This window comes from Ahaetulla prasina, chromosome 3 (assembly GCF_028640845.1).
Source record: "Ahaetulla prasina isolate Xishuangbanna chromosome 3, ASM2864084v1, whole genome shotgun sequence".
NCBI lineage: Eukaryota > Metazoa > Chordata > Lepidosauria > Squamata > Colubridae > Ahaetulla > Ahaetulla prasina.
This window is the reverse complement of record NC_080541.1, coordinates 112,777,198-112,805,097: the sequence shown is the minus strand read 5'-3', so window position 1 is coordinate 112,805,097 and position 27,900 is coordinate 112,777,198. Positions and strand designations below refer to the sequence as shown.

The 27,900-nt window shown below is 42.0% G+C and overlaps 1 protein-coding gene across 4 annotated transcripts in view; it reads left to right on the top strand.

Moving 5' to 3' along the window:
* The window catches only part of DELE1 (DAP3 binding cell death enhancer 1), a 139,382-nt gene that overhangs the window by 92,034 nt on the left and 19,448 nt on the right, over positions 1-27,900 (top strand). Inside the window, exon 6 of one of the 4 annotated variants that reach the window (XM_058179201.1) lies at positions 24,672-24,750. The exons of 2 other annotated variants lie outside the window; for them this stretch is intronic. In XM_058179201.1, coding sequence (XP_058035184.1) covers positions 24,672-24,750 — 79 coding nt within the window. Of the gene's footprint in view, positions 1-13,136; positions 13,360-24,671; positions 24,751-27,900 lie in introns of those variants that run through there. One more of the 4 variants, XM_058179204.1, reaches the window with a different exon arrangement.

The following is a 27,900-nucleotide window of genomic DNA, read 5'->3' as shown; positions in this document are numbered from 1 at the left end:
GTTTTTTTTTGGGGGGGGGGCTGTTTTCAATAGTTCCGTTAGGGGCAGGGCCACTTCTGCGAACACTGGAATGAATTGCCTACAAAGGTTTGCAAAGCCCAGGAAGTTTTGGAGTTGCTTGCAGGTACGTGGGGGTTGCCAGTCTAGCACTGCTTTCACTTTTCCCGGATCCATCTCTTTCCCCCACTTAACACTCAGTAGCCCAGGTAGTCTAGGGAAGTCTTATGGAACTCACACTTAGAAAGTTGTGCATATAGCTTTGTGGCTAGGAGTTTTTCAGTACCTGCCGCACTATTTTTTTAATCATTTTTTAAATTTTATAGACAAACATACAAAACATAATCATTCAGTGTATCATCTGAGTACATCTTTTCTTCTTACTCCTCCAATATTCATCATTTCCTAGTATTATCATTTCATTTCATTACGTTACCCTATATATATATCTTCTCTAGCCAATGGTAAAATTGTCCCCATATCTTAAAAGTATTCTGATTCCTCTGTTTAATTGTAAGAGTCAATCTGTTCATTTCTGCACAATCCAATATTTTCTTAATTACTTCCCCCTCTATAGGGATTGTCTCGGCTTTCCATCTTTGCGCAAATACTATCCTCGTTGCAGTTATTACATGTATAATCAAATATATGTTTTCTTTACTAATTTTCTCTTGTAGAATATCCAATAGAACAGTTCAGGTTTTAAATCTATATGCATTTCTTCTAACCATGTTTTAATTTTAATTCAATAATTTCTCACTTCTGGACACATCCACCACATATGATAATACAATCCTGGTGTCTGATGACATTTCCAACATTTAGCTGATTTATCTTTAAACATTTTTGCCAATTTTTCAGGTGGCATGTGCCTTCTGTAAAACATTTTATATTGATTCTCCTTATATGCTGTGGATATTGTTAATTTATAATTCTTTTCCTATAGCTGCTGCCATTTAATATCCAAAGTTTTTGCCCAAGCTATCATTGTTTCTTTTACTTGCTCTTCTTCTAGTTCAATACCAAGTAATTATGTGTGTGTGTGTGTGTTTTCTGAGGTTTTCACAGGTGTTTGTATGTAGGTCTTTGGTTATTCGGGTTTTCTCCCGCATAAAATTGGAAGTGTCTTGACGACATTTCGACAAAGTCTCATTCGTCATCTTCAGGCTTCAGCTTCGTGCTTCTGGGAGCAATGTGTGATTGCAGCTGTTTCTTCCTTTTAACTGCTAGTGGGGGTTTGAACTGATTGGGTGGGAGCTTGGCTGTGCTCTGATTGGATGGGGTTTTTTTGTGCTCTGATTGGCTGGGGGTGTGTCCTGTTTGGGTGGGGGCTTGGTTGTGCTCAGATTAGTCTGTGTTGCAGGGGGATTTGAGCTGGTGAGCTGCATGGCTGTTGTTTGGCTTCATGTTTGTGGTCGTGCTACATCTTCATAGTGGGTGTCAGTCTGCTGCATGTATGGATTGGAGGGGTTTGAAATGGCTAATGTTGCAGCTGTGGTCTGGCTTCTGGTCCTTGTTCGTGCTTCATGATCAGTGTGGGTTTGGGTCTGCTTTCTGGGTGGATGTGTGATGGTGACATCCTGTGTGGACCTTGTGAGTGTGCGTCTGGTGTCATTCCTCGTGTTAGAGACTCATTTGTCAATAAGGGCAGGTTTCCAAATGGCTGGTAGGCGGGAGGTATCATCTCGTTTGTTCATGCTGTGTGGGCGTTTTTCTATCTCGATGGCTTCTCTGATTAATCTGTTGTTAAAGTGTTCAGTTTTGGCGATAGTTCTGGTCTTTTTTTTTTTATTATTACTTTTTTTACAACAAACAAACAAAAAGAAAATACATTATTACACCCTTGTGCTATACATAAAAGGAAGATTTGGGTCTTCGGATATATCCTCATGATTGCCAAAATCCACGTTCTCGAGGTACAGGTACTGAAGCGTCCAATGTTCCAAGCGCAAAGTCCACAAATGGTTTCCAAGTCTTCCAGAAAATATCTTCTTTATACACACCACTTCTAATTTTAATATCACATGTCATTTTATCATTTAAAGCTAATTTCCACATTTCAGAATTCCACTCTTCTATTCTAAAAATCACATCTAGTTTCCAATATCTAGCTATTATAATTCTACCTATTATAATCATAATTCTAATCAATTCTTTTTCATATTTTGTTAATTCTATTTCCTTAATTACCAACAATAATATAGTTTCCACTCTCAATGTTATTACTTTCCCCATCATTTCAAATATCATTTTCTCCAATTGTTGCCAAAACTTTTTAACCTTATCACAATTATACCTCATATGTTCATAAGTCCCCAATTCCATCTCACATCTCCAACATTTTTTACTAATTTTTTTATCCATTTGTGACAATCTTACTGGAGTCAAATACCATTTCCAAACAACTTTATAATTGTGCTCTTTAATCCTTATAGATAAAGTTCTCATAATTCTACTCTTCCAATTCCCATTCCAATCTGACTCTGGACCTACATATGTGTGTGTGTTTGTGTGTGTGTGTGTGTGTTTGTGTGTGTGTGTGTGTGTGTATATGTTTTCTGAGGTTTTTGCGGGTGTTTGTATGTAGGTCTTTGGTTATTCGGGTTTTCTCCCACGTAAAATTGGAAGTGTCTTGGCGACGTTTCGACGAAGTCTCATTCGTCATCTTCAGGCTTCAGCTTCGTGCTTCTGGAAGCAATGTGTGTTTGCAGCTGTTTCTTCCTTTTTAACTGCTAGTGGGGGTTTGAATTGATTGGGTGGGAGCTTGGCTGTGCTCTGATTGGATGGGGTTTTTTTGTGCTCTGATTGGATGGGGGGGTGTTTGGGTGGGGGCTTGGTTGGATTCCAGAGAAATAAGATTACCAAACTAATCCAAAAAGAACCTCCCACTAAAATCCAAGACAGAGAACAAGAAAACGGCACAGCCCTCCTCCCATATATAAAAGGCACCACAGACAGAATCAGCAAAATCCTCCACAAACACAACATCAAGACAGCATTCTGCACAAACCGAAAAATATCCACCATCCTAAGAAACCCCAAAGACAAAATTGAGTTAGAAAATCAAGGAGTATATGAAATCCCATGCACCGCCTGCCCCACCACATACATCGGACAAACCAACAGAAGAATAAGTGCACGCATTGAAGAACACAAGAACTCAGTCAAAAAAGAGGAACCAACTTCTTCCCTGGTCCAACACCTCAAAGCCACAGGACATGATATTGACTTTAAAAAGACCAGAACTATCGCCAAAACTGAACACTTTAACAACAGAATAATCAGAGAAGCCATCGAGATAGAAAAACGCCCACACGGCATGAACAAACGAGATGATACCTCCCGCCTACCAGCCATTTGGAAACCCGCCCTTATTGACAAACGAGTCCCTAACACGAGGAATGACACCAGACCCACACTCACGAGGTCCACACAGGATGTCACCACCACACATCCACCCAGAAAGTAGACCCAAACCCACACTGATCATGAAGCACGACCAAGGACCAGAAGCCAGACCACACCTGCAACATTAGCCATTTCAAACCCCTCCAATTCATACATGCAGCAGACTGACACCCACTATGAAGATGTAGCACGACCACAAACACGAAGCCAAACAACAGCAATGCAGCTCACCAGCTCAAATCCCCCTGCAACACAGACTAATCTGAGCACAACCAAGCCCCCACCCAAACAGGACATACCCCCAGCCAATCAGAGCACAAAAAAAACCCCAGCCAATCAGAGCACAGCCAAGCTCCCACCCAATCAGTTCAAACCCCCACTAGCAGTTAAAAAGGAAGAAACAGTTGCAAACACACATTGCTCCCAGAAGCACGAAGCTAAAGCCTGACTTCGTCGAAACGTCACCAAGACACTTCCAATTTTACGTGGGAGAAAACCCGAATAACCAAAGACCTACATATGTATGTATGTATGTATGTATGTATGTATGTATATGGTGTTTAATATAATATAATATAATATAATATAACAACAGAGTTGGAAGGGACCTTGGAGGCCTTCTAGTCCAACCCCCTGCCCAGGCAGGAAACCCTACACCATCTCAGTCAGATGGCTATCCAACATTTTCTTAAAAATTTCCAGTGTTGGAGCATTCACAACTTCTGCAGGCAAGTCGTTCCACTTATTAATTGTTCTAACTGTCAGGAATTTCTCCTTAGTTCTAAGTTGCTTCTTTCCTTGATCAGTTTCCACCCATTGCTTCTTGTTCTACCCACAGCCCGACTCCCTCTTCTTTGTGGCAACCCCTGAGATATTGGAACACTGCTATCATGTCTCCGCTAGTCCTTTTTATTAAACTAGACATACCCAGTTCCTGCAACCGTTCTTCATATGTTTTAGCCTCCAGTCCCCTAATCATCTTTGTTGCTCTTCTCTGCACTCTTTCTAGAGTCTCAACATCTTTTTTACATCGTGGCGACCAAAACTGGATGCAATATTCCAAGTGTGGCCTTACCAAGGCATTATAAAGTGGCACTAACACTTCACGTGATCTTGATTCTATCCCTCTGTTTATGCAGCCCAGAACTGTGTTGGCTTTTTTAGCAGCTGCTGCACACTGCTGGCTCATATCTAAATGGTTATCCACTAGGACTCCAAGATCCCTCTCACAGGTACTACTATTGAGCAAGGTACCACATATACGGTACCTGTGCATTTTGGGTTTTTTTGCCTAAATGTAGAACCTTACTTTTTTCACTGTTGAATTTCATTTTGTTAGATAGCGCCCAATGTTCAAGTCTGTCAAGATCTTTCTGTAACTTGAGCCTATCTTCTGGAGTGTTGGCTATTCCTGCCAGCTTGGTGTCATCTGCAAATTTGATGAGTTCCCCATCTATCCCCTTGTCCAAGTCGTTGATGAAGATGTTGAAGAGTACTGGGCCTAAAACAGAGCCTTCGGATGCTCCACTGCATACTTCCCTCCATGTGGATGTAGTTCCATTGAGGACTACACGTTGAGTGCGGTTGGTCAGCCAGTTACGAATCCATCTGGTGGTGGTGCTGTCTAACCCACATTTTTCTACTTTATCTAGTAGTAGGTTATGGTCTACTTTATCAAATGTTTTACTGAAGTCCAAGTAAATTATATCGACAGCATTCCTCTGGTCTACTAATTTTGTCATTTTGTCAAAGAATGCAATAAGATTAGTCTGGCATGATCTGTTTTTGACAAACCCATGTTGGCTTTTGGTTATTACTTTGTTTGCTTCTAGGTGTTCGGTGATTCGTTGCTTGTTTATCTTTTCCATAATCTTCCCCGGTATTGAGGTCAGGCTGATAGGTCTGTAGTTTCCTGGATCTGTTTTTTTTCCCTTTTTTGAAGATGGGAACTACATCAGCTCTTTTCCAGTCCTCTGGCAGCTCCCCTGTGCTCCAGGATCTTTGAAAGATATAGTTCAGTGGTTCTGAGATCACATCTGCCAGTTCCTTCAGAACCTTGGGGTGTAATCCATCCGGTCCTGGTGATTTGAACTCGTCTAGGGTAGACAGGTGTTCACTTACCATTTTCTTCCCTATTTTAACTTGTGTTTCTAATCTGTTTTTTGTGGTGCTGTTTTTGATAGGTTGGATTGTTTTTTTCCTTTTGTGTAAAGACAGATGAAAAAAATGAGTTAAGTAGATCTGCTTTCTCCCTGTTGCTTGTCATCTTCTTGCCACTTTCTCCCAGCAATGGGCCAATTGTTTCCTTGACTTTTTTCTTATTTTTAACATGTTGGAAGAAGCTTTTTTTGTTATTTTTTACTTTTGTCACTAGCCTTTGTTCATTGTGACCCTTAGCTTTCCTCACTTCATCTTTACAGGCTCGGGCTATTTGCTGATATTCTGCCAGTTTGTATGTAGGTCTTTGGTTATTCGGGTTTTCTCCCGCGTAAAATTGGAATTGTCTTGGCAACGTTTTGACGAAGTCAAAGTGAACACGACCATGGACCAGTGAAGCACAACCACAGACCAGAAGCCAGACCACAGCTACATCATTAGCCATTTCAAACCCCTCCAATCCATACATGCAGCAGATCATGGAGATGTGGCACGACCACGAATGTGAAGCCAAACAACAGTAATGCAGCTCACCAACTCAAATCCCCCTACAACTCAGACTAACCTGAGCACAACCAAGCCCCCACCCAAACAGAACACACCCCCATCCAATCAGAGCACAGCCAACCTCACCATCCAATCAGAGCACAGCCAAGCCCTCAACCAATCAGAACACACCTCCACCCAATCAGAACACAGCCAAGCTCCCAACCAATCAGTTCAAAACCCCACTAGCAGTTAAAAGGAAGAAACAGCTGTGATCATACATTGCTCCTAGAAGCACGAAGCTGAGGGCACTAGCCTGAAGATGACGGATGAGACTTCATCGAAACATCGCCAAGACACTTCCAATTTTACGCGGGAGAAAACCCAAATAACCAAAGACATATATATATATCATATATCTCATTGTCATCTGTTCCTGTGAGTATCCTGTCCATTTCTGTCATTTCTAAATAAAAACCCTATAGTTTTGCATCTTTTTCATATCTTGTTTGTATTTGCATATGTGTATACCAATCCATCTCAATCCCTTGTTCTTCTATTTCTTGTTTCCCTTTCAATTCCCCCTTATCTGTTAGTATATCCTTATATCTAAGAATATTACTAATATTATTAATAATATTTGGGTGTATTAGCACTTCCATTGTTGATAACCATGTTGGTATTTTCAAATAATATTTATCTCTAACCTTCTCCCACACCAATAATAATGCATTTCCTACATAGTGTCTTTGAAAATAAGTATGTATCTTGCTTCTGCCAAGCATGCCATCCCAGTTGTAAATTTTGTCCTTCCAAAGTTAATAATCTTGTATTTCTTAGTTCAATCCTCTGGTGATTGGGCCTCTGGTGGCTCAGCAGACTCAGTCCGTCTGTTATTAACACAGCTGCTTGCAATTACTGCAAGTCCAAGTCCCACCAGGCTCAAGGTTGACTCAGCCTTCCATCCTTTATAAGTTAGGTAAAATGAGGACCCAGATTGTTGGGAGCAATAAGTTGACTTTGTATATAAATACAAATGGATGAAGACTATTGCTTAACACAGTATAAGCCACCCTGAGTCTTCGGAGAAGGGCGGGATATAAATTCAAATTTTAAAAAAAAATCCATTCTCTCATCCAAGTCAACACTGCTGCCTGGTAATATAGTTCCCAATTCGGCAGTCCAAATCCTCCACGCAATCTCGCATCTTGTAACATTTTTATGTTGATTCTCACTTTCTTCCCTTGCCATATAAATTTCCTTATTATTTTATTAAGATGTTCAAAATAAGCCTTTTCCACTTTTATTGGTATTGTCTGAAATAGAAACAATAGTCTCGGTAATATAGTCATCTTGATTGTTGCAGTCTTTCCCATTAATGATAACTGTACATTTTTCCATTTCTCCAGATCTTTCTCAATTTGTCTTTTTAATTTATAATAATTATCTTCTTTTATCGTTACACATCTTGAAGTTAATTGTATTCCTAAATATTTTATTTTCTTCACAATTTGTATACCTAATTTCTCCTTTAATTCTCTTTTCTGTTTTTCTGTAATATTTTTCAACAATATTTTTGTTTTTTCTTTGTTTATTTTTAAACCTGCCACCTCTCCATACTCTTTTATTTGTTCTAATAATTTGGGATCTGTTATTTGAAGTTCCTCCAAAATAAACACTAAGTCATCTGCGAAGGCTTGTAGCTTATATTCTTCCTTTTTAATTTTCATTCCTTTTATTTCTTCATTTTGTCTTATATTTCTGTTTAATACTTCTAACAATAAAAAAAAATAACACAAATAGCAATAACAATAACACAAATAACAATGGAGATAACGGACGTTCTTGTCTTGTTCCTTTCATTATATTAACTTTTTCTATCATCTCTCCATTCATCATTAACTTAGCTGATTGTTGATCATAAATTGTTTTTATCGTATTTATAAATCTCTCCCCAAAGTCCATTATCTGTAATTGCTTTATCATAAATTGTCAATTCATGTTGTCGAATGCTTTCTGTACATCTAAAAATATCATCACTTTTTGTTTTTCTGAGTGTACTTCATAATATTCCAGGGTATTCAAAATTATCCTCATATTATCTTTAATTTGTCTTTTAGGTAAAAAGCCATTTTGGTTCATATGAATGAATTCATTTAACAAACTTTTTAATCTATTCGCCATTATTGAGGGAAAAAATCTTATAATCTATGTTCAACAACGAAATCTATACTTTTTAACTTGTTGCAAATCTGTATGTTCTTTAACTATAAGTGTAACATATGCCTCCATCCATGAGTTTGGAATCTTTGCTTTCAGTAGAAGCTCATTAAATAATTCCAGCATTACACTGCTTAACACATCTTTTTTTTTAAACAATTTTTTTTATTTTTTTAAAAACAAAAAAGAACATACAAATCTTTGCTGAAAAAGATATCAGTCAGGTACATACTCAAACATATTTCAAATTTCATCCTCTCATTACATCATTTACCCAATATTTTCCCGTTTTCAAACTTTGTGATAGCCCTTTTCTTTTAAAACCTCTTTCCATCCCTTTATCCTGGAAAATGTTTTCATCTATATTTTACATGGATACAATTCTCTTTTTAGAACATTTAGTATAAATCTAAAGGCAGTCAATAATATCCTTTCTTAGAGCGGTTATGCAATCACATCAACCTATCCATCTACTGTACATAGGAATAGTCCTAAAATAAAGACTATTCAGTTCCTGCTATCTTCCTCTGTCTCTAGAAATCACTGTCTAATATCATTACAAATCATAAATAACAATATTTTTTTAGAAATTCCAAATCAAAAATAATTTTCTATAGTCTATCCCTCATTCCCTTAACAATTCTATAATTATCATTCATATTTTGCATAGTTACAATTATCTCTTAAAATCTTGATATGGATCTGAAGACAGCCTTTTAACATCCTTTCTCAAAGCGGTCATGCAATCACATCAACCTATCCATCTACATGGGGATAATCCTAAAATAAGAACTATTCGGTTCCTGCTATCTTCCTCTGTCTCTAGAGATCACTATCTAATATATTTCTTTTAGAATTTCAAATCATTGAAAACAATTGTCTATAATCTTCCCCAAAACATCCTTAAAAATTCTATAAACCTTTAATATAAATCTAAAGACAGCCTTTTGACATCCTTTCTTAGAGTGGTTGTGCAATCACATCAACCTATCCATCTATATGGGAATAGTCCTGAAATCATCAAGACTATTCAGTTCCTGCTATCTTCCTCTGCCTATAGATATTATTGAATATAATTACAGAACACAAGTAACAATATATCTCTAAAATTTCAAATCATCAAAAACAACTTTCTCCATAAAATTATTCTACTAAAATTTAGAGTGAGGGAAAAGTAGTCCTAGCAAAAAAAAGTTGTTATACTTTTGAGTATCATACTTTAATAATTATTTAATATCATTTTCCATCTTATTCTTAATATTATCAATCATTAAAAGTCAAACATCTAGATCAGGGGTGTCCAAACTACGGCCCGCGGGCCAACTGCGGCCCGTGGGTCAGTTTTTATTGGCCCGCAGCAAATTCTGAAAGTATAATTGAATATGGCCCTTTTCGGCTGCCTCCTGGTGCTTGCCCGGTGGTTCGCTGCGAGGCTGCTGGCCATGCCTGACCCCAGCAGTTCTACCCTCGCCTTCCTCAGGCCGCCTGGCGAGGCTCCTCGCGCCTCCCCATGTCGGACACGCGTGGCGGCAGTGACAGCCATCGAGAAACAGGTGAGGAGGCGGCAAGCGGGAAAGAGGCTGCTGGCCGTGCCCGACCCCAGCAGTTCTACCCTCGCCTTCCTCGGGCCGCCTGGCGAGGCTCCTCGCGCCTCCACCCCTTGGGCAGGGAATAACGTAGGGAGGGGCGGAGGAGGCGGCGGCGAGCGGGAAAGAGGCTGCTGGCCGTGCCCGACTCCAGCAGTTCTACCCTCGCCTTCCTCGGGCCGCCTGGCGAGGCTCCTCGCGCCTCCACCCCTTGGGCAGGGAATAACGTAGGGAGGGGCGGAGGAGGCGGCGGCGAGCGGGAAAGAGGCTGCTGGCCGTGCCCGACTCCAGCAGTTCTACCCTCGCCTTCCTCGGGCCGCCTGGCGAGGCTCCTCGCACCTCCATCCCTTGGGCAGGGAATAATGAAGGGAGTTTCAAGTTCATACCAAATACAAAACAAAAGCCAAGATCAGGGGTGTCCAAACTTGGTCTCTTTAAGACTTGTGGACTTCAATTCCCAGAGTTCCTCAGCCAGCTTTGCTGGCTGAGGGACTCTGGGAGTTGAAGTCCACAAGTCTTAGCCACATCCACTCAGTCACATGAGCAGTTAGCCACGCCCGCCAGTCACATGACCACCAAGCCACATCCCAAAATAAGCCACGCCCACAGAACTGGTACGAAAACAAATTCCCCCCCCCCCATTCAATGGTGTGGCCTGGGCCTTTGCTTATTTTTCTGTATTTGGCCCTCACCAAAAAAACTTTGGACACCCCTGATCTAGATGAAAAAATCTTTCCTTGAGAAATTTGTAAAGTCTCAATCTTTATATTGCAATTACAGTCCGCAGTTATAATCAAGTCCTTTGTTACACTTTATTTCCATTTGTTACTTCTGCATTTCTTCTTGAAATGTTACGGGACACACCCATTCCCAGGTAAGGAGAAAAGACCACAAGGAATTGGAGAAACAGGAATTATTTATTTAATTTTTTGCGCAAATAGGTATAGACCTCCACTTGCGTGGAAAGGCAAGGTCTGGACCCCTGGCACCGCCCAAGCATATTCTTTTATAGTATTTGGTACAGAAAGTATCATTTTCTTGCCTTCTTTTCATCTCACCAATAATTACTGTAATTCCATTTTAAAGCCAAAGTTCTAGCTCAGTTTGTTTCAATTTCTTGTAGTAACTATAATCCTTTGTAGCCAAAATTTATCGGATATATAGGGATTGAAGTAAAGTCAATTAAAAATCCTTGCGGCCTCTGACCCAGCGTCAGTCTCAACCAGCTCCTTGGTTCTCCGAGGAGCTGAGGGAGATGAAACGCTGGAGAAGACGCCTAGAGAGTGTCTGGAGATCCAGCCGTTCTGAGGCTGACCGGACACTAGTTAGGTCCTATAGCAGGACCTACCTAGTGGCATTGAGGGATGCAAAATGTTCCTACGTTTCCTCCCTCATTGCGTCGGCAGATAACCGCCTGGCCGCCCTGTTTCGGGTGCCAGTCTCCTCATGCTAGTAAAGGACTCTGAGAAAAAGAAAGAATGCTTCTGAGTCTTTTTATTGAACGCAGAAGAGGTATTTCTGGAACCTTGACATTAACCTCGAATACTTAAAAAACCCCCGAAAGCTTTCTCCCAAACAAGTTCGATGGGCTCAGTTTTTCAAACGCTTCCACTTCACCCTCAAATACATCCCAGGCGACCAAAATCTACTGGCTGACGCTCTATCTAGGAAACCGCAATTCGACAGCCAACGCGAAGAGGTGATTCATGCGATGATCCCCGATACCGAACCGGCCAACCAAGCACTCACTCGACCGCGACCACCCCGCACTACTAGCATCCCACCAAATAAACTGCTAGCAGACTTAAAATCAGCACTCACTGACGATGCTTGGTTTAAGGAGAACTCGCCAGACCTCACCTTAAGGGATGGGATACCCTGGAAGGGCACCAAAATTTATGTCCCCGTCGCTATACGGTTGCCAATACTACAGAGAAGCCACGACTCTCGCCTAGGAGGTCACTTTGGATTTTTAAAAACTCTCCACTTGGCCAGAAGACAATTCTGGTGGCCGAAAATGAAATCAGATGTTGAAGACTACGTCAGGAGCTGTGCTACCTGCGCCACCATGAAGTCCAGACCAGGGAAACCCCCTGGACTCCTACAACACGTAGCCGAACCCACCCGCCCATGGGAAGAGATTGCCATGGATTTTATTGTTGAACTCCCACCTCGTGGAGGAAATACAGTGATATGGACCGTAGTGGACTTGTTCTCTAAACAGGCCCATTTCACTGCGTGCAGCGGATTGCCATCGGCTAGAAAATTAGCAAAGCTCTTCCTCAAACACATCTACAGGCTGCATGGAGTTCCTAAAAGGATAATATCCGACAGGGGTGTCCAATTCACAGCCAAGTTCTGGAGAGACTTCCTACGGTCCATTGGGTCGTCTCAAGGACTTAGTTCTGGTTTCCATCCAGAAACTAACGGGGCAGCTGAAAAACTTAATGCCATGGTGGAACAATACATACGATGTTATGTGAATTACCAACAAGAAAACTGGTCCAACTTGTTACCATTTGCAGAGGTTGCATATAATAATGCGGTACACACCAGTACGGGGTTAACCCCTTTTCAAGTAACCAGCGGCATGGACTTCGTTCCAATGCCTGAACTCCCCGTACAACCCCCCACATCAGTCTCCCTAACGGACTGGATGAACTCATTAAAAAAAGGTTGGGAAAATACAAAAAAGGCTTTAGCTGTGACAGCTCGGAATTACAAAGCCCAAGCTGACAAACACCGTTCCCTTCAACCCCCTTTTCACATTGGAGATCTAGTCTTTTTGTCTACTAAGTATCTAAGATTAAGAATACCCAGCAGGAAATTCGGTCCAAAATTTTTGGGTCCTTTCCCCATTGTAAAAATTATTAATCCCGTTACCGTCCAACTCAAACTCCCTCGCATGTTGGGACGAATACACCCAGTGTTCCATACCAGCTTACTAAAACCTGCTAGACAATCCCGCCTAAGGCCTCACCCTACCGCTCCCCCACCCCCCTTGATAATCCAAGGTGAAACCCACTATGAAATCAAGAAAATTCTTGACTCTAGACTCTACAGAGGTCAATTACAATACTTAGTCCACTGGAAGGGATACCCATTATCTGAATCTACTTGGGTCAAAAGTTGGAAAGTGAATGCGGACGATTTAATTAAACGATTTCATGACACTTTCCCTGACAAACCTAAGAAACCTCTTGGAGGGGGGAGGGGGGGGGTAGAAGGGAATTGTGGATCATTGGCATTTTTCTTTATCGGCTCCTTGTTTTTCTTTCCTAGGATATAGTTTCTTTTCCAAGAGGGGACGCCTGTCAGGCCTGGAAACCATATTGAACTTTAGGTTTCCAGACGCTGCCACATTTTTATCCTGAGGGGAGGAGGGGGGGTTGAGGGATAGGGTAGCATTCTTCAACGGCTCAAGGTCGGATGGTGTTCACGTCTGCAGGAAGAGTGGCAAGAAGTTCCTCGAATGAACTGGAAGAACGTGGGACCGTGTGATCATCCGAGGGGTCAGGGGGGTGGGACTATTGGGGTTTGTATAACTGGGGAAACGAATCCGGAACTTCAATTTTGGGAATTGCACTCATCGTGTGCCAGTCTCCTCATGCTAGTAAAGGACTCTGAGAAAAAGAAAGAATGCTTCTGAGTCTTTTTATTGAACGCAGAAGAGGTATTTCTGGAACCTTGACAATTGGGTAGATCCAGGCGAGAGTTCCGAGACACGTCTTGTTGAGGTGGTTTGGGATAACTTTGACCCTGTGACTCCCGAGGACATGGACAGGTTGCTGGGAAGGTTGAATGCCACCACATGTTTACTGGATCCGTGCCCCTCCTGGTTAGTACTGGCTACTCAGGAGGTGACACGAGGCTGGCTCCGGGGGATTACAAATGCTTCTTTGCGGGAGGGGGTCTTTCCCGCTGCCTTGAAAGAGGCGGTAGTGAGACCTCTCCTCAAGAAGCCTTCCCTGGACCCAGCTGTTTTAGGGAATTACCGGCCAGTCTCCAATCTTCGCTTCATGGCGAAGGTTGTAGAGAGTGCGGTGGCATGTCAGCTACCCCAGTACCTGGATGAAGCTGTCTATCTAGACCCGTTCCAGTCCGGCTTCCGGCCCGGATACAGTACGGAGACAGCTTTGGTTGCGCTGGTGGATGATCTCTGGAGGGCCAGGGACAAGGGTTACTCCTCTGCCCTGGTCCTATTAGATCTCTCAGCGGCTTTTGATACCATCGACCATGGTATCCTGCTGCGCCGGTTGGAGGGGTTGGGGGTGGGAGGCACCGTTTATCGGTGGTTCACCTCCTACCTCTCTGACCGGACGCAGATGGCGTTGACAGGGGGGCAGAGATCGACTCCGAGGTGCCTCGTGTGGGGTGCCGCAGGGGTCGATTCTCTCACCCCTCCTGTTCAACATCTATATGAAGCCGCTGGGTGAGATCATCAGTGGCTTTGGGGTGAGATACCAACTGTACGCTGATGACACTCAGCTGTACTTTTCCACCCCGGGCCACCCCAGCGAAGCTGTCGAAGTGCCGTCCCGGTGTCTGGAAGCCGTATGGGTCTGGATGGGGAGGAACAGGCTCAAACTTAATCCCTCCAAGATGGAGTGGCTGTGGATGCCGGCACCTCGGTACAGTCAGCTGCAGATGCGGCTGTCTGTCGGGGGCGAGTTATTGGCCCCGATGGAGAAGGTACGCAACTTGGGCGTGCTCCTGGATGATCGGTTGTCCTTTGAAGATCATTTGGCGACCGTCTCCAGGAGAGCTTTTTATCAGGTTCGCCTGATCCGCCAGTTGCGTCCCTTCCTGGACCGGGATGCCCTATGCACGGTCACTCATGCTCTCGTTACCTCTCGCCTGGACTACTGCAATGCTCTCTACATGGGGCTCCCCTTGAAGAGCACCCGGAGACTTCAGCTAGTCCAGAATGCAGCTGCGCGGGTTATTGAGGGACCGGTTCGGAGCTCCCACATAATACCTATCCTGCGCAAACTGCACTGGCTGCCTGTTGTTTTCCGGGTGCGCTTCAAGGTATTGGTTACCACCTTTAAAGCGCTCCATGGCTTAGGACCGGGCTACCTACGGGACCGTCTACTGCCGGCCTCTATCTCCCAGCGTCCGGTGCGTTCCCACAGAGAGGGACTCCTCAGGGTGCCGTCAGCCAAACAGTGTCGACTGGCGGCCCCCAGGGGGAGGGCCTTCTCTGTGGGGGCTCCTACCCTGTGGAACGAACTTCCCCTCGGGCTTCGACAACTACCTGACCTTAGGACCTTTCGCCGCGAACTTAAAACCTATTTATTTCATATGGCTGGACTGGCCTGATTTTAATTTTAAATTTTAATTGAATTGTTGATGGGTTTTAAATTTTGTAATTTTATGGGGTGTAATGTCATTTTAAATTTTCTGGCATATTTGAATCAGTTTTTTAAGGGTTGTTTTAATTATTGAGTATTTTTGTTTGTATTTTACTTGCCTGTTCACCGCCCTGAGTCCTTCGGGAGAAGGGCGGTATACAAATTAAAACATCATCATCATCATCATCATCATCATCATCATCATCATTATTATTATTATTATTATTATTATTATTATAAAATCCTAGTTCAATCTATATTCCCCTTTCTTTCCCCCACCCCCCGCCCCTGTCTCGGCTTTAGATGTTAAAATAGCCAGTAAAAACTTTTAAAATTGTCCAGTCAGTTGCAGTTGAATTTTTTTTTAAAGTTAGTTAAATCCTTAAAATAAATTCCAGACTCTCATTCAAGGTTTTAGGTGTCTCTAATTTTCTTAATTTATTCTTTCCGCTTTCTTTTCCTGTTTCAATTAGCCGCTGCTTATATTTTTCCCTAACCTTTTTTTTGGCCAAATTGCTTTCCATGCCTCCCAGTGAGCTGATAATCACTCACCGGCTTCGATATCCTCTCCAAAAAATTGTGCTTCCACTCCTGCCCGATTCTTGTGGCCGTCTCCGGGTTTGGGGCAGCTGATATTGGCTGCCATTCCTCCCCGGTGGGTTGGGGGGAAAAGACCAAAGCTGCGGGGAGTTTGCTGCTTCCCCGCTCGCCCCGGTGGCTTCCCCATTCTTTGCTGCCCCTTTGAGGCATCTATAGTCCGCGATGGACCCCCATTCCGGGGGTAATCTCGGTGCTTACCCCGGAGCTATCGGGGTGAGCGACCGTTCTGCTATGATGCTGGCCACGCCCTTCTGCTTAACTCATCTTGTAGTGACTTGTATAATTCTGCTGGTAATCCATCCGGACCTGCTGTTTTCCCATTTTTTTGTTTTTTAATCGCTTCTGTTAGTTCCATCATTCTGTTAGTTCCATCATTCTGTTAGTTCCATCATTGTTATTCTTTCTTCTAGTGTTTCCTTATATTGTTCAGGTATTTTAGGTAAATCAGATTTTTCTAAAAATTGTTTTATCTTCCCATCAGATATCATTTCTTGATTATATAGTTTCTCATAATAATTTTGGATTACTTTTTTCTTTTCTTCACTTCTATAGCATACATTTCCTTTTTCATCTTGTAAGTAGTTAATTAATTTCTTCTCCTTCTCCTTTTTCATTTTATACACCAACCATCTACCTGACTTATTTGCATTTTCAAAAAAGTTCTGTTTGGCTGATCTTAATTTACATGCCAAAAATTCTTGTTCATTTAAGTTTATTTCATGTTTTTTCAATTTCATTTCTTTTTTAACTTTATTATTTTGTGTATCCTCTCTAACCTCTTATACTCCTCTTCCAATTTCTTCTGTGTTTGTCTTTTCTTTTTATTCTTTTTCTCCAGGTATGTTATTGTCAAGCCTCTAATATATGCTTTCATTGTATCCCATACATTCTGGAGTGATGTATCCTTCTTTTTGTTTATTTTGAAAAAGAACTCTAGTTCTTTTTCCATAAATTGTTGAAATTCTTTTCTGTTTAAAATTGTTTGATTCAAAGTCCATCTAGGCTTTTTCTTTTGTCCTTTCCATGTTATTGTAATTGGGTTATGGTCCACCCAAATATTTGTTTCAATGTTTATTTCTTGTAGATTGTCTATTAAGTCTGTTGATATCCATATCAGATCTATCCTAGATCATGACATGTGTCTGTTGTCAGTGTTCCAGAAAAAAAGCTCCCACTCCAAGTAAATCTTCGAAGCATGCATCTTTCAAAGTTCTTTTACTAGGATAGGTAAACTGGCACATCTGGAAAAATCTGAATCTGAGAGATCCAGGTTTTCCCTCAGTAAATCAAAACCCCCAAAACCATCCCCTGACTCCTCAGTCAATCACATGGTCCAATTGCCAACTGTCCCATCTCGAGACAGCACTCCAACCGCTCCTTCTCCAGATGCAGGATCAGCCTGACCTTGACCAACAGGAAGAATGTTATTATGTCTAATGACAACCCCTCTACTAAATCCCCCCTCCTACTTTCCCACACATGAGAAAGTGGCAGCACGGAAGCTTCCGGCTTAGTATGGCTTCCAAAGCTGACATCTGTTTGAATAAAAAGTATATTGTTTTTCCTTCAAGTATCTATTTCTCCATGCATCTTGAATGCTTAATTCTTCTATCATTGTAAAGAAAGATTTTGGAACTGTTTTTCTGGGTTTCTTAATTATTTTTGTCATTTTATAATTCAAATCAGCATCTATTACTGCATTAAAGTCACCCATTATACATATATTTTCATATTCCAGATCTAGTATTTTCCTGTGTAACTTCCCATAGAATTCTTCTTGTTTGTCATTTGGTCCATACCAAAAGTATTTGTTTAAAGTTCAACCTTACTTCCACCATCAAAATCCTCCCTTCTTCATCCACAAATATTGATTTAGGTTCTAATTTTTCTTTAATGTATAAAACTACTCCTCTTTTGCTTTGTTGTGTCAATGAGGTAAATAAGACTCCTAATTTTGAGTATTCTAATAATTTTGAGTGGTGTTTTCTCATATGTACTTCTTGTAAACATGTAATGTCCATCTTTAATCTATTTAATTTGTTTAAAATTTTGTTCCTTTTTGTCGTCAAATTCAGTCCATTTACATTTATTGAAATTGCTTTTATTTCTTCTTCCATATTTTACTTATTACTAATTTTTGATCTCATCGCTCTTGTCTCTCCTTGTTCTTTTGCATCTTTTGCTTTTGCTCCTTCGCTTATTGCTCTTTCTTCCTGTTCTTTTGTCATTTCTTCTTTCTTTTTTACAGTTTTCTCTTTGTATCCAGTCTCTCTTGCTGCTCCCAGTTGTCCATCATCTAATGGTCCAAAAAATTGCTCATAAAATAATTTTGCTTTTTTGATAGAATCTAATCTGTGTCTGTCAGGCGTGCCTCCTTTCAAAATTCAAGAAAGAAAAACCCCAATTCCATAATTTGTAGAGAAAGGTATCTTTTACTGAGAATGAACTGATTGCACGAAAGTAAAGCAAGTTCTGAATAGTAGGAGTGTCTTACACATACATATCCCTCATACATCCCTCCTCTCTCCAAAGGTCAAACAGCTGGGTCCAATCCATTTTTCCTCTGATATCATGTGGTGTTCTTCTTCCGATGGTTTTCACTTCTCTGGTATGCAGAAACCGTTGGTATCATCCTACTTCTTGGATTTTGAATCCATGGGTTTTGTTTCAGGATAAGTCTCCTCCCGTCCTCTTATGGCAGCCGGAGCAGCCTTAAAGGAACATTACTCCATTTCCAATATTTCACACTAAAGATAGCAATATAACAATTAACTAAGCAGTCAGACCATTAACTAAGCAATAAAACAAAGTAGCAATAAAACAAAGTAACACGCAGAGGCTGACAGTGTCTTTGTTCTTGCCATTTCTGGTATCAGCCATCACTCCTTTTGTGATTAAAAATTTTGTTAGAAATTGATAGTCTTTCCTCAAATCTCTAACTCTTCTGGGTATTTTTCTCAATACTACTATTTTTTTATCTTTATATTTCAGTGCAGTATTGTTATTTGTAGTATCTCTGTTTTTATTGCTTTCTTTGTAAATCTTACATGGACTTCTCTCGGTAGTTTATTTCTCATTGCATACCTTGTCAATCTTATTTAAAATCTTCTCCTTGGGTTCTTCCATGACTTCTGCCCACATCTCTGCTATTATGTCTGGCAGATTTTCCACTTTTCTTCCTCTATATTTTAAAATCTTAGATAAAAATCAGAACGTTCCATCTCTAAAGAAATAATTGTCCTCTCTTGATTTTTGTCTACTGATGTCAATTTTTCCTCTAATTCTTCCACTATCTTTTCTGCCAAATCTGCTTTTTCATCTACTTTTTGAATTCTTTCTTCATTTTTCCCAATTAGCTTCTTCACTTCTTTTAAATCTTCTTTCAAATCATCATGAAGTGTTTGTATAAGCTTTTTTAAGTCCATCACCTCAGATGTTTTTTGTGTTTCTGTCATGGAGGGTCTCGCTGCTGAATGCAAATGTGCTGTAAATTTCTTCATCTCAAAACTATATGCATCCAATTTATAATCCACTTATGGTTTCTATTTATAATCCAAGTGTCTAAACCACCCCATTGAGTGGATTAGAAAAAATAAAAAATAAGGAAAAAAGACAAGTCAAATCACCTCTCCCCAAAAAAGATACCAAAAACACTACCAATCAAACAGAAACCATGAAAAAAGGAAAAAACCAGAAAAATGTAAAACAAATCCTGAGGAAAAAAGGAAAAGGAAAAAGGAAAAACAAACAAAAGCTAATACACAATGAAAAATAAAAATTATTGCTCAATTTCTTCAGGATCTTCTTGCCTTAATCCAAATTATAGCCAAGCAGAGAGAGAGAGAAAAAGTGAAAAAGAAAAAGAAAACAAGCCAGGTCAAACAATCTTATCCACACATTGTTCCCATTAACAACTAGTAAATAAAAAAGAAGGAAGAAAGAAAAAATCCAACAAAAGAGTTCCAAAACAAAATACTTCAAAGACCTCAAGAAAGCAAGTAAAAAAATAAGGAAAAAGACAAGTCAAATCACCTCTCCCCAAAAAAGATACCAAAAACACTACCAATCAAACAGAAACCATGAAAAAAGGAAAAAACCAGAAAAATGTAAAACAAATCCTGAGGAAAAAAGGAAAAGGAAAAAGGAAAAACAAACAAAAGCTAATACACAATGAAAAATAAAAATTATTGCTCAATTTCTTCAGGATCTTCTTGCCTTAATCCAAATTATAGCCAAGCAGAGAGAGAGAGAAAAAGTGAAAAAGAAAAAGAAAACAAGCCAGGTCAAACAATCTTATCCACACATTGTTCCCATTAACAACTAGTAAATAAAAAAGAAGGAAGAAAGAAAAAATCCAACAAAAGAGTTCCAAAACAAAATACTTCAAAGACCTCAAGAAAGCAAGTAAAAAAAAATAAAAGTTCAAAAAGTTAAAACAAAGTCAGCACTCCAATCTATTCTTTCCTCTGTAGTATGTCTCTCTCTCTTGCACATCTACTTTCTTATCAGTCCAGCCAACGCTGTCAAGATTAACTTTAAAGCTTATAGTTAGTTCAAAGTCTTTTTTCTTTTGCCACTAGATGGAACTGCAGTATATTTCATTCAATAAGACAAAACAGTTTCAAACTTCAGTTCTTTTCAGGCATTTCTATTTAGTATTCAATTCAAATTCATTTACAATCATTCCATCTTTTTATTAAAAAAAATACTCAATCCACTCTTTTAAGTCAATTCCCAATCACTTTCTTTATTTCATTCAGAATTTTTTTTTGCTTTCCTCGCTGCTCTAATACCGGAAGTGGAGAGCCGATACACACCTGCTCTCTTTCCTTGCTTTATGCCACTTTTCCACTCTATTTTAGTCCCGAGTGGATATGAAAAGAAACTTATCAAGAAAGTTAGGTTCTCACCCAGACGATGCACTCTGTCTTCGCTTTCTTCATTCTGTTGTGACCGCCCCAGCTTCTTAATGGCTTCTATGGCTGCTTTCTCCAACGTCTGGTTTAAAAAGCTTCTTCTGATCAACCAGGAAGTTTGCGATCTCCCTGTGTTTATCAGTCTGTGCTTCTCTTGTTTGTCCTCCCTACAAGACGACTTAGGCCAATTAAGACCCCCGAACAGCTGAGCTGCCAACAGTTCTCTAGGAGCCCCAGAAGAATGTGTTGTCTTGCCATGATGCTGTCCATGCCCTCCCCCTGCTGCACTAATTTAAGGTGTTCTTCCATTGTCTCATGAATATGAGAATGTCATTAGGTAAACTAGGACCCTTTGTACAGGTGCTCATGCAGTACTTCTGTAATTAGCTGCATGAAGCCCTGGAGCCCAAATGGCATGACATTAAATTGGAAGCTGGGCAGCAGGCAGTTGAACACGTCTTCTGTTCATCCCCTTCCCTAATCGGTACCCTGTAGTAGGCGTCTCTTAAGTTCAGCTTGGTAAACACCTTGCCCTTCGCTAACTGGCTCAGCATATCTTTCATCAAGAGGAGTGGGTAGGTGTTTTCCATGTACACGGCCAGGGGTGAAATCTAAAAATTTTCACTACCGGTTCTGTGGGCGTGGCTTAATTGGTGGGCATGGCTTGGTGGTCAGATGATTGGGTGGGCATGGCTAATAATAATAAATAATAAAAATAATAAGCAAAGTATACAAAACAATAAGAGGTACCAAAAACCAACTTTCACACTTTACACACACACAACACAACACAACACAACAGACACACACACAATGTAAAAGCAGCTGCACTTCACCCAAAATGGCCCCCGCAACAAGCAGGAACCTCACCCAGCCACAAAAGGCTCAAAAATCAACTTTTACACTTTACACACACACACAACACAACACAACTGACTCATACACAATGTAAAAACAGTTGCACCTCACCCAAAATGGCCCCTGCAACAAACAGGAACCTTACACAGCCACAAAAAGCTCAAAAACCAACTTTCACACTTTACACACACACACACAACACAACAGACTCACACATACACACACACAAAATGCCACATACAGCTTTGTGAGATTTTGTGTTTGTGTAGAATGAAACACTACAGAAATACACCAAATCTCAGAAAGCTGCACAAATATTTTATTTTATTATTTTATTTTATTTATATTTTTAGATAAAAACAGTTAAATTTAAAACTTCCTTTTAAATTTAGACATAGCAATTTAAAGTTAATTGCTATGTCTAAAAAAACAAAACTCTTTAAAAAAACCCAATTAACTATTTTTAAAGCCCCCCCGCCCCATTACTTAACCAGTTCAAGGGACAAGGCAGGCAGATTGAGTTGCTCACTAATGAGATGGATTGCAGGCAGGCAGATTCAGTTGCTAGCTGATGCAGTTGATTGCAGCAGCTGAAGCAAAACAGGGCAGGAGTGAGCCCGAAAGAAGCAGCAAGTAGGCAAGTGGGGACCGGGCGATTGGGTGGTTGGAGGGCAGGGATTTTTGCTACCAGTTCTTCAAACTACCCCCCCCCTCGCTACCGGATCATGCGATCCGGTCCAAACTGGGAGCATTTCACTCCTGTACACGGCGTTAATTCCACAAAAATCAATGCAAAGCCTCTTCCCCCATCTTTCTTCTCTTTGAACAGCACCAGGGCCGCTACTTTGGATTTGGCAGGTTGAATGAAGCCTCTGGCTAGATTGGTGTCAATGTATTTCCTCAATTCAATCATCTCCTTTGGGGTCATGGAATACATTTTGGGTTTTGGCAACTTGGCCCCCGGTACGAACTCAAATCACGCAATCAGTAGGGTGGTGAGTTGGGAGGAAGTTGCATTCCTGTTTGCTAAAAACGGCCGTCAAATCCCAATATTCTTTGGGCGCCTGGGGACCCCATCTGTGGTGGCTACAGCGTTTTCTAACTGGCTAGGGCTGCTGGGATCTGGTGCTTGTTGGCATTTATTGGGGCAAATTGGCGGCAGTGGGCCAATGCCTATTCTTAGTTTCCTGTCGCCATCTTCCCACATGGTAGGTTCCCACTGGTCCAGGCAAGACCTAGTATGATAGATTCAGTCATTTCTGGGGGCTACTATGAAATGTATGAGCTCCCAGTGGCATCCCATCTCCAGTCTGACAAGCTCTGTGACTAAAGTGGCTGGGGCTCTGTCTATTAGTGTCCCATTGACATGCTCGAAGTGTATGGGGCAGTGGTGAAATCCAATTTTTTTTACTACCGGTTCTGTGGGCATGGCTTGGTGGGCGTGGTGTGGCTTGGTGGGCACGGCTTGGTGGGCGTGGCAGGGGAAAGATACTGCAAAATCTCTATTCCTACCCCACTCCAGGGGAAAGATATTGCAAAATCTCCATTCCCACCCCATTCCAGAGGAAGGATTTATTTATTTATTTATTTATTTATTTAATCGTATTTATATACCGCCCTATCTCCCAAGGGACTCAGGGCGGTTTACAGGCACTAAAAACAGATAAATAGAATATAAATACAATATAAAACATTTAAAAAACTTATTCTAAAGCCCGTCCAATTAAAAATAGAAATAAAACCCAATTTAAAACCCAAAATTTAAAATCTAGCTCAGTCCTGCACAATTAAATAAGTATGTTTTAAGCCCGCGGCGGAAGTTCCGAAGTTCCGAAAGCTGACGAAGTCCGGGGGGTAGATCGTTCCAGAGGGTGGGAGCCCCCACAGAGAAGGCCCTTCCCCTGGGCGTCGCCAGACGACATTGCCTCGCTGACGGCACCCTGAGGAGACCCTCTCTGTGAGAGCGCACGGGACGGTGGGAGGTATTCGGTCGCAGTAGGCGGTCCCGTAAATAACCCGGCCCAATGCCAGGATACTGCAAAATCTCCATTTCCACCCCACTGTGGGGCCAGCCAGAGGTGGTATTTGCTGGTTCTCTGAACTACTCAAAATTTCCGCTACTGGTTCTCCAGAACCTGTCAGAACCTGCTGGATTTCACTCCTTGTATGGGGTGTACTAGGGGCTTTGTGTTTATCCCTGGGTCCCAGTTCTCGGCACTGCTTTCCAGAACTTAATGTAGAAGGGGCACATGGCTTCACTTATCATCGGATCTTCTTCCCCACTGCTCTCACTGATGGAGCCCAGAGGGGGTTCAAGAGCTGGAGTTTCCTCCCCTCCAGGTGACAGGGGAGGAACCTCAATGGCTTGTTGGTGATCCTTACCTTGTCTGGTGGCTTCCTTGGGATTTCCTTCCTGGGGTCACCATGGGCCAGACATGACTTTGCAACTAACAGCAACAACAACATGGGTAGGAGCTTGTAGTAATCCGAGGTGAAGAAGCTTCTTGGATGAGAAGTGAAACATCTTCAGAGAAAAATCAGAAAGTCTAGTTGCCTCTTGAAAAAGCACCTTTGGGACAACCATTGTATGACTGAGAATCTCCATAGAGATCTTGTAGTAATTCTATAACCTGTGGAATTGATCTTCCTAGCTTCTTCAGATAGTTAGGTGGGTTGTGAGTGGCTAGATTAGGGAAACTATAAGCACTTACTTTAAGAAAAAGTGTCCTGTAGCCCATTCTGTTTTAAAACAGAAAGTTGTATGTCATCTCTTGAAGAACCCCACTGCTCCACTTTGACTATGTTTTTGATAATTTTTGCTTTCGTCTCCAACCTTTCTTTTTAAGGAAAGTCGTTTAGAAGGTAATGGCAGTCCAGCTACATAAACTTCTAGAAAAAACGGATTATCTAGATTCCTGTATCTCAGAATTCAAATCCAGTAATGGGATGGAAATGGCATTTATTTTCTTGGCAATAACTTCTGTCTGAACCTTGTAAGGCAGTATGAGTCTCTTTTGGTCCTTTTAGACCTTTCTTAGAGAATTTAGCCTGTAATTTCCAATACAATTGTTGTATTTGTTCTTTTCTAGTCATTTCTAGTCGAATCCGACTGGCCACTAGTAAGGTCTCATATTCAGACCTACTTAGTGGCGATAAGAGCAGCAAAACGTGAGTATTTTTCCATTCTTATTGCATCGGCAGAGAATCGCCCAGCTGCCCTGTTTAGGGTGACCTGCTCCCTCCTCCATCTGGGAGCACGGGAGGACCCCTTGCAAGGGCGTGCTGAGGATTTTGCACAATATCTGCACGATAAAATCACTCAGATTCGGGATGGTCTGGACTCTGACTGGGTGGATTCGGGTGGGATGATGGAGATAGGTCTTGAGGATTTTATCTGGGAAGAGTTCGATACTGTTGTGTCTGAAGACATGGACAGGATACTGGGGAGGCTGAACGTGACCATATGTTTATTGGACCCGTGTGCCTCCTGGCTGGTATTGACCACCCGGGAGGTTACACGAGGCTGGCTTCAGGGAATTGTCAACGCTTCCTTGACAGAGGGTGTCTTCCCTGCCACCTTGAAAGAGGCCGTAGTGAGGCCTCTCCTCAAGAAGCCCTCCCTGGATCCAGCTGTTCTAGCGAACTATCGTCCTGTCTCCAACCTTCGCTTTGTGGCGAAGGTTGTAGAGAGTGTGGTGGCGCGACAACTCCCACAGTACCTGGATGAAACTGCCTATCTCGACCCGTCTCAGTCTGGCTTCTGGCACAGCACGGAGACGGCATTGGTCGCGTTGGTGGATGATCTCTGGAGGGCTCGGGACAGGGGTTGTTCCTCTGTCCTGGTCCTATTAGATCTTTCAGCGGCCTTCGATACCATCGACCATGGTATTTTACTTTGCCAGTTGGAGGGGTTAGGAGTGGGGGGCACCTTTTTGCGGTGGTTCTCCTCCTATCTTTCTGACCAGTCGCAGACAATGTTGGCAGGAGGGCAGAGATCGGCCACGAGGCGCCTCATATGTGGGGTGCCACAGGGGTCGGTTCTCTCGCCTTTTCTGTTCAACATCTATGTGAAGCCGCTAGGTGAGATCATTCGTGGTTTTGGGGTGCGATGCCATCTGTACGCTGACGATACTCAGCTGTACATTTCCACCCCAAACCATCCCAACGATGCCGTTGAAGTGATGTCCCAGTGTCTGGAGGCTGTGCGGGTCTGGATGGGGAGAAACAGGCTTCGACTCAACCCTTCCAAGACTGAGTGGCTATGGATGCCGGCGTCCCGATATAGCCAGCTGACGCCATCGCTGGCTGTTGGGGGCAAGTCATTGGCACCCACGGAGAGGGCTCGCAATCTAGGCGTCCTCCTAGATGCACAGCTGTCTTTAGAAGAGCATATGACGGCCGTTGCCAGGGGGGCTTTTTATCAGGTTCGCCTGATACGCCAGTTCTGGACCGGGATTCCCTATGCATGGTCACTCATGCTCTCGTCACTTCCCGTCTGGACTACTGTAACGCTCTCTACATGGGGCTCCCCTTGAAGAGCACCCGGAGGCTCCAACTGGTTCAGAATGCGGCTGTGCGGGTAATAGTGGGAGCAACTCGAGGCTCCCATGTAACACCTATCCTGCGCAAGCTGCACTGGCTTCCGGTGGTCTTCCAGGTGCAATTCAAGGTGTTGGTTATCACCTTTAAAGCGCTCCATGGCATAGGACCGGGTTATCTACGAGACCACCTGCTGCTACCAATAGCCTCCCATCGACCAGTGCGCTCCCATAGAGGGGGTCTCCTCAGGGTGCCGTCAGTCAAACAATGTAGACTGGCGACCCCCAGGGGGAGAGCCTTCTCCGTGGGGGCTCCTGCCCTCTGGAATGAACTGCCTCCGAGGATACGTCAACTTCCTGATCTCCGGACCTTTTGCCGCGAGCTAAAGAGCTTTCTGTTCCATCGTGCAGGGCTGGCTTAATGAAGTTTTTTATTGGGATTTTAATATAGTTTTATTATAATTCTTTCATCCTTTAATTTAATTAGTTTTAAATGCTTTTTAACTTTCTGATTTGTGCTTTTTATCATGGCTGTAAACCGCCCTGAGTCCTTCGGGAGAAGGGCGGTATATAAATTAAATAAATAAATAAATAAAAATTTATCATCTTCTTTTCCCCTCATCTCTCAATAATAATGGATATGTGCATCCTTTTCCTCCATGCATACATGGAACTGTTAGCAGAGTTCCTCTTCCAGCACAATTTGCGTGAACAGATACTGCTTTGGAATAAATGATCCTGCAAATGTCCAGATTCCATGCTGGACTCCATGAGTTATTACTAACACTGTGAAACAAATTGTTAACAAATATAACTTCCAAAGTACTAGTGTTACAAGTCATTTGGATGGTGAAATTAGTACATATGCATTACAGTCTCACAAAATACGTTACTGTATATTAGTCCATTGGGGTGGCAACAGTGATTGTGGTCAATTCCTCTTATTCCAGGAACAGCCATAAATGACAACTAGTGGAAGCTGGGGTGAATATTCTCAACTTGGCATAATTTTCATATTGATGATGCTGTACCTCAGACTATCAAATAATCTTTTCCACCAGTCTCATAGTTACAGAGATTTAAATATATTTAATCTCAAGTTTAAATCTTAACCTGCTACACTTTTTTTCCAAAATCCAGTTGTTTTTATTTTTTATCTATTTGTTTAAGTCACTTTCCTTTCTTTCTCCCCCTTCAAGTAAATACTTAAAGTTTTCCTACTTGCTTTGATCAACAGCTCACAAGGGGCTGCAATACATCTTGAAGAAAACTATTTTGTATAGCTCTGATAAAGAAGAATTTATTTTGGAAAATCACACATGTACTCATTGGAAAATTTTCTGCTTTTCCTCTGAAATTCCAATTAACAGGTAGCAGATCTTACAGTTTTCCTGGCAAGGTTCTTCAGAAGCTGTTTACCATTGTCTGCTTCCTAGGACTGAGAGAGCTAGAATCAAAATGGTGGAGTTGGAAAGGATCATAAAGATCAACTATTTCAATCCGTTGCAGTATACAGGAAAACAAATTAAACCTTCCTTGAGAGTTGATTGTGCAAAAACGGACCCACCGGAAGTCACCAAACAGGCTATTTCCGGCCACCGGAGGGCCTCCAGGGGAGTGGGGAAGCCCGTTTTTGCACTCCCCAGACTCTTAGTAAAGCTTTGGAGCCTGGTGAGAGTGAAAAACGGGCCTTCCCCACCCACCCGGAGGCCCTCTGGAGGCCAAAAACAGCCTGTTTCCTGACTTTCGGTGGGCCCAGAAGGTCCGAAAATTAGCTAGC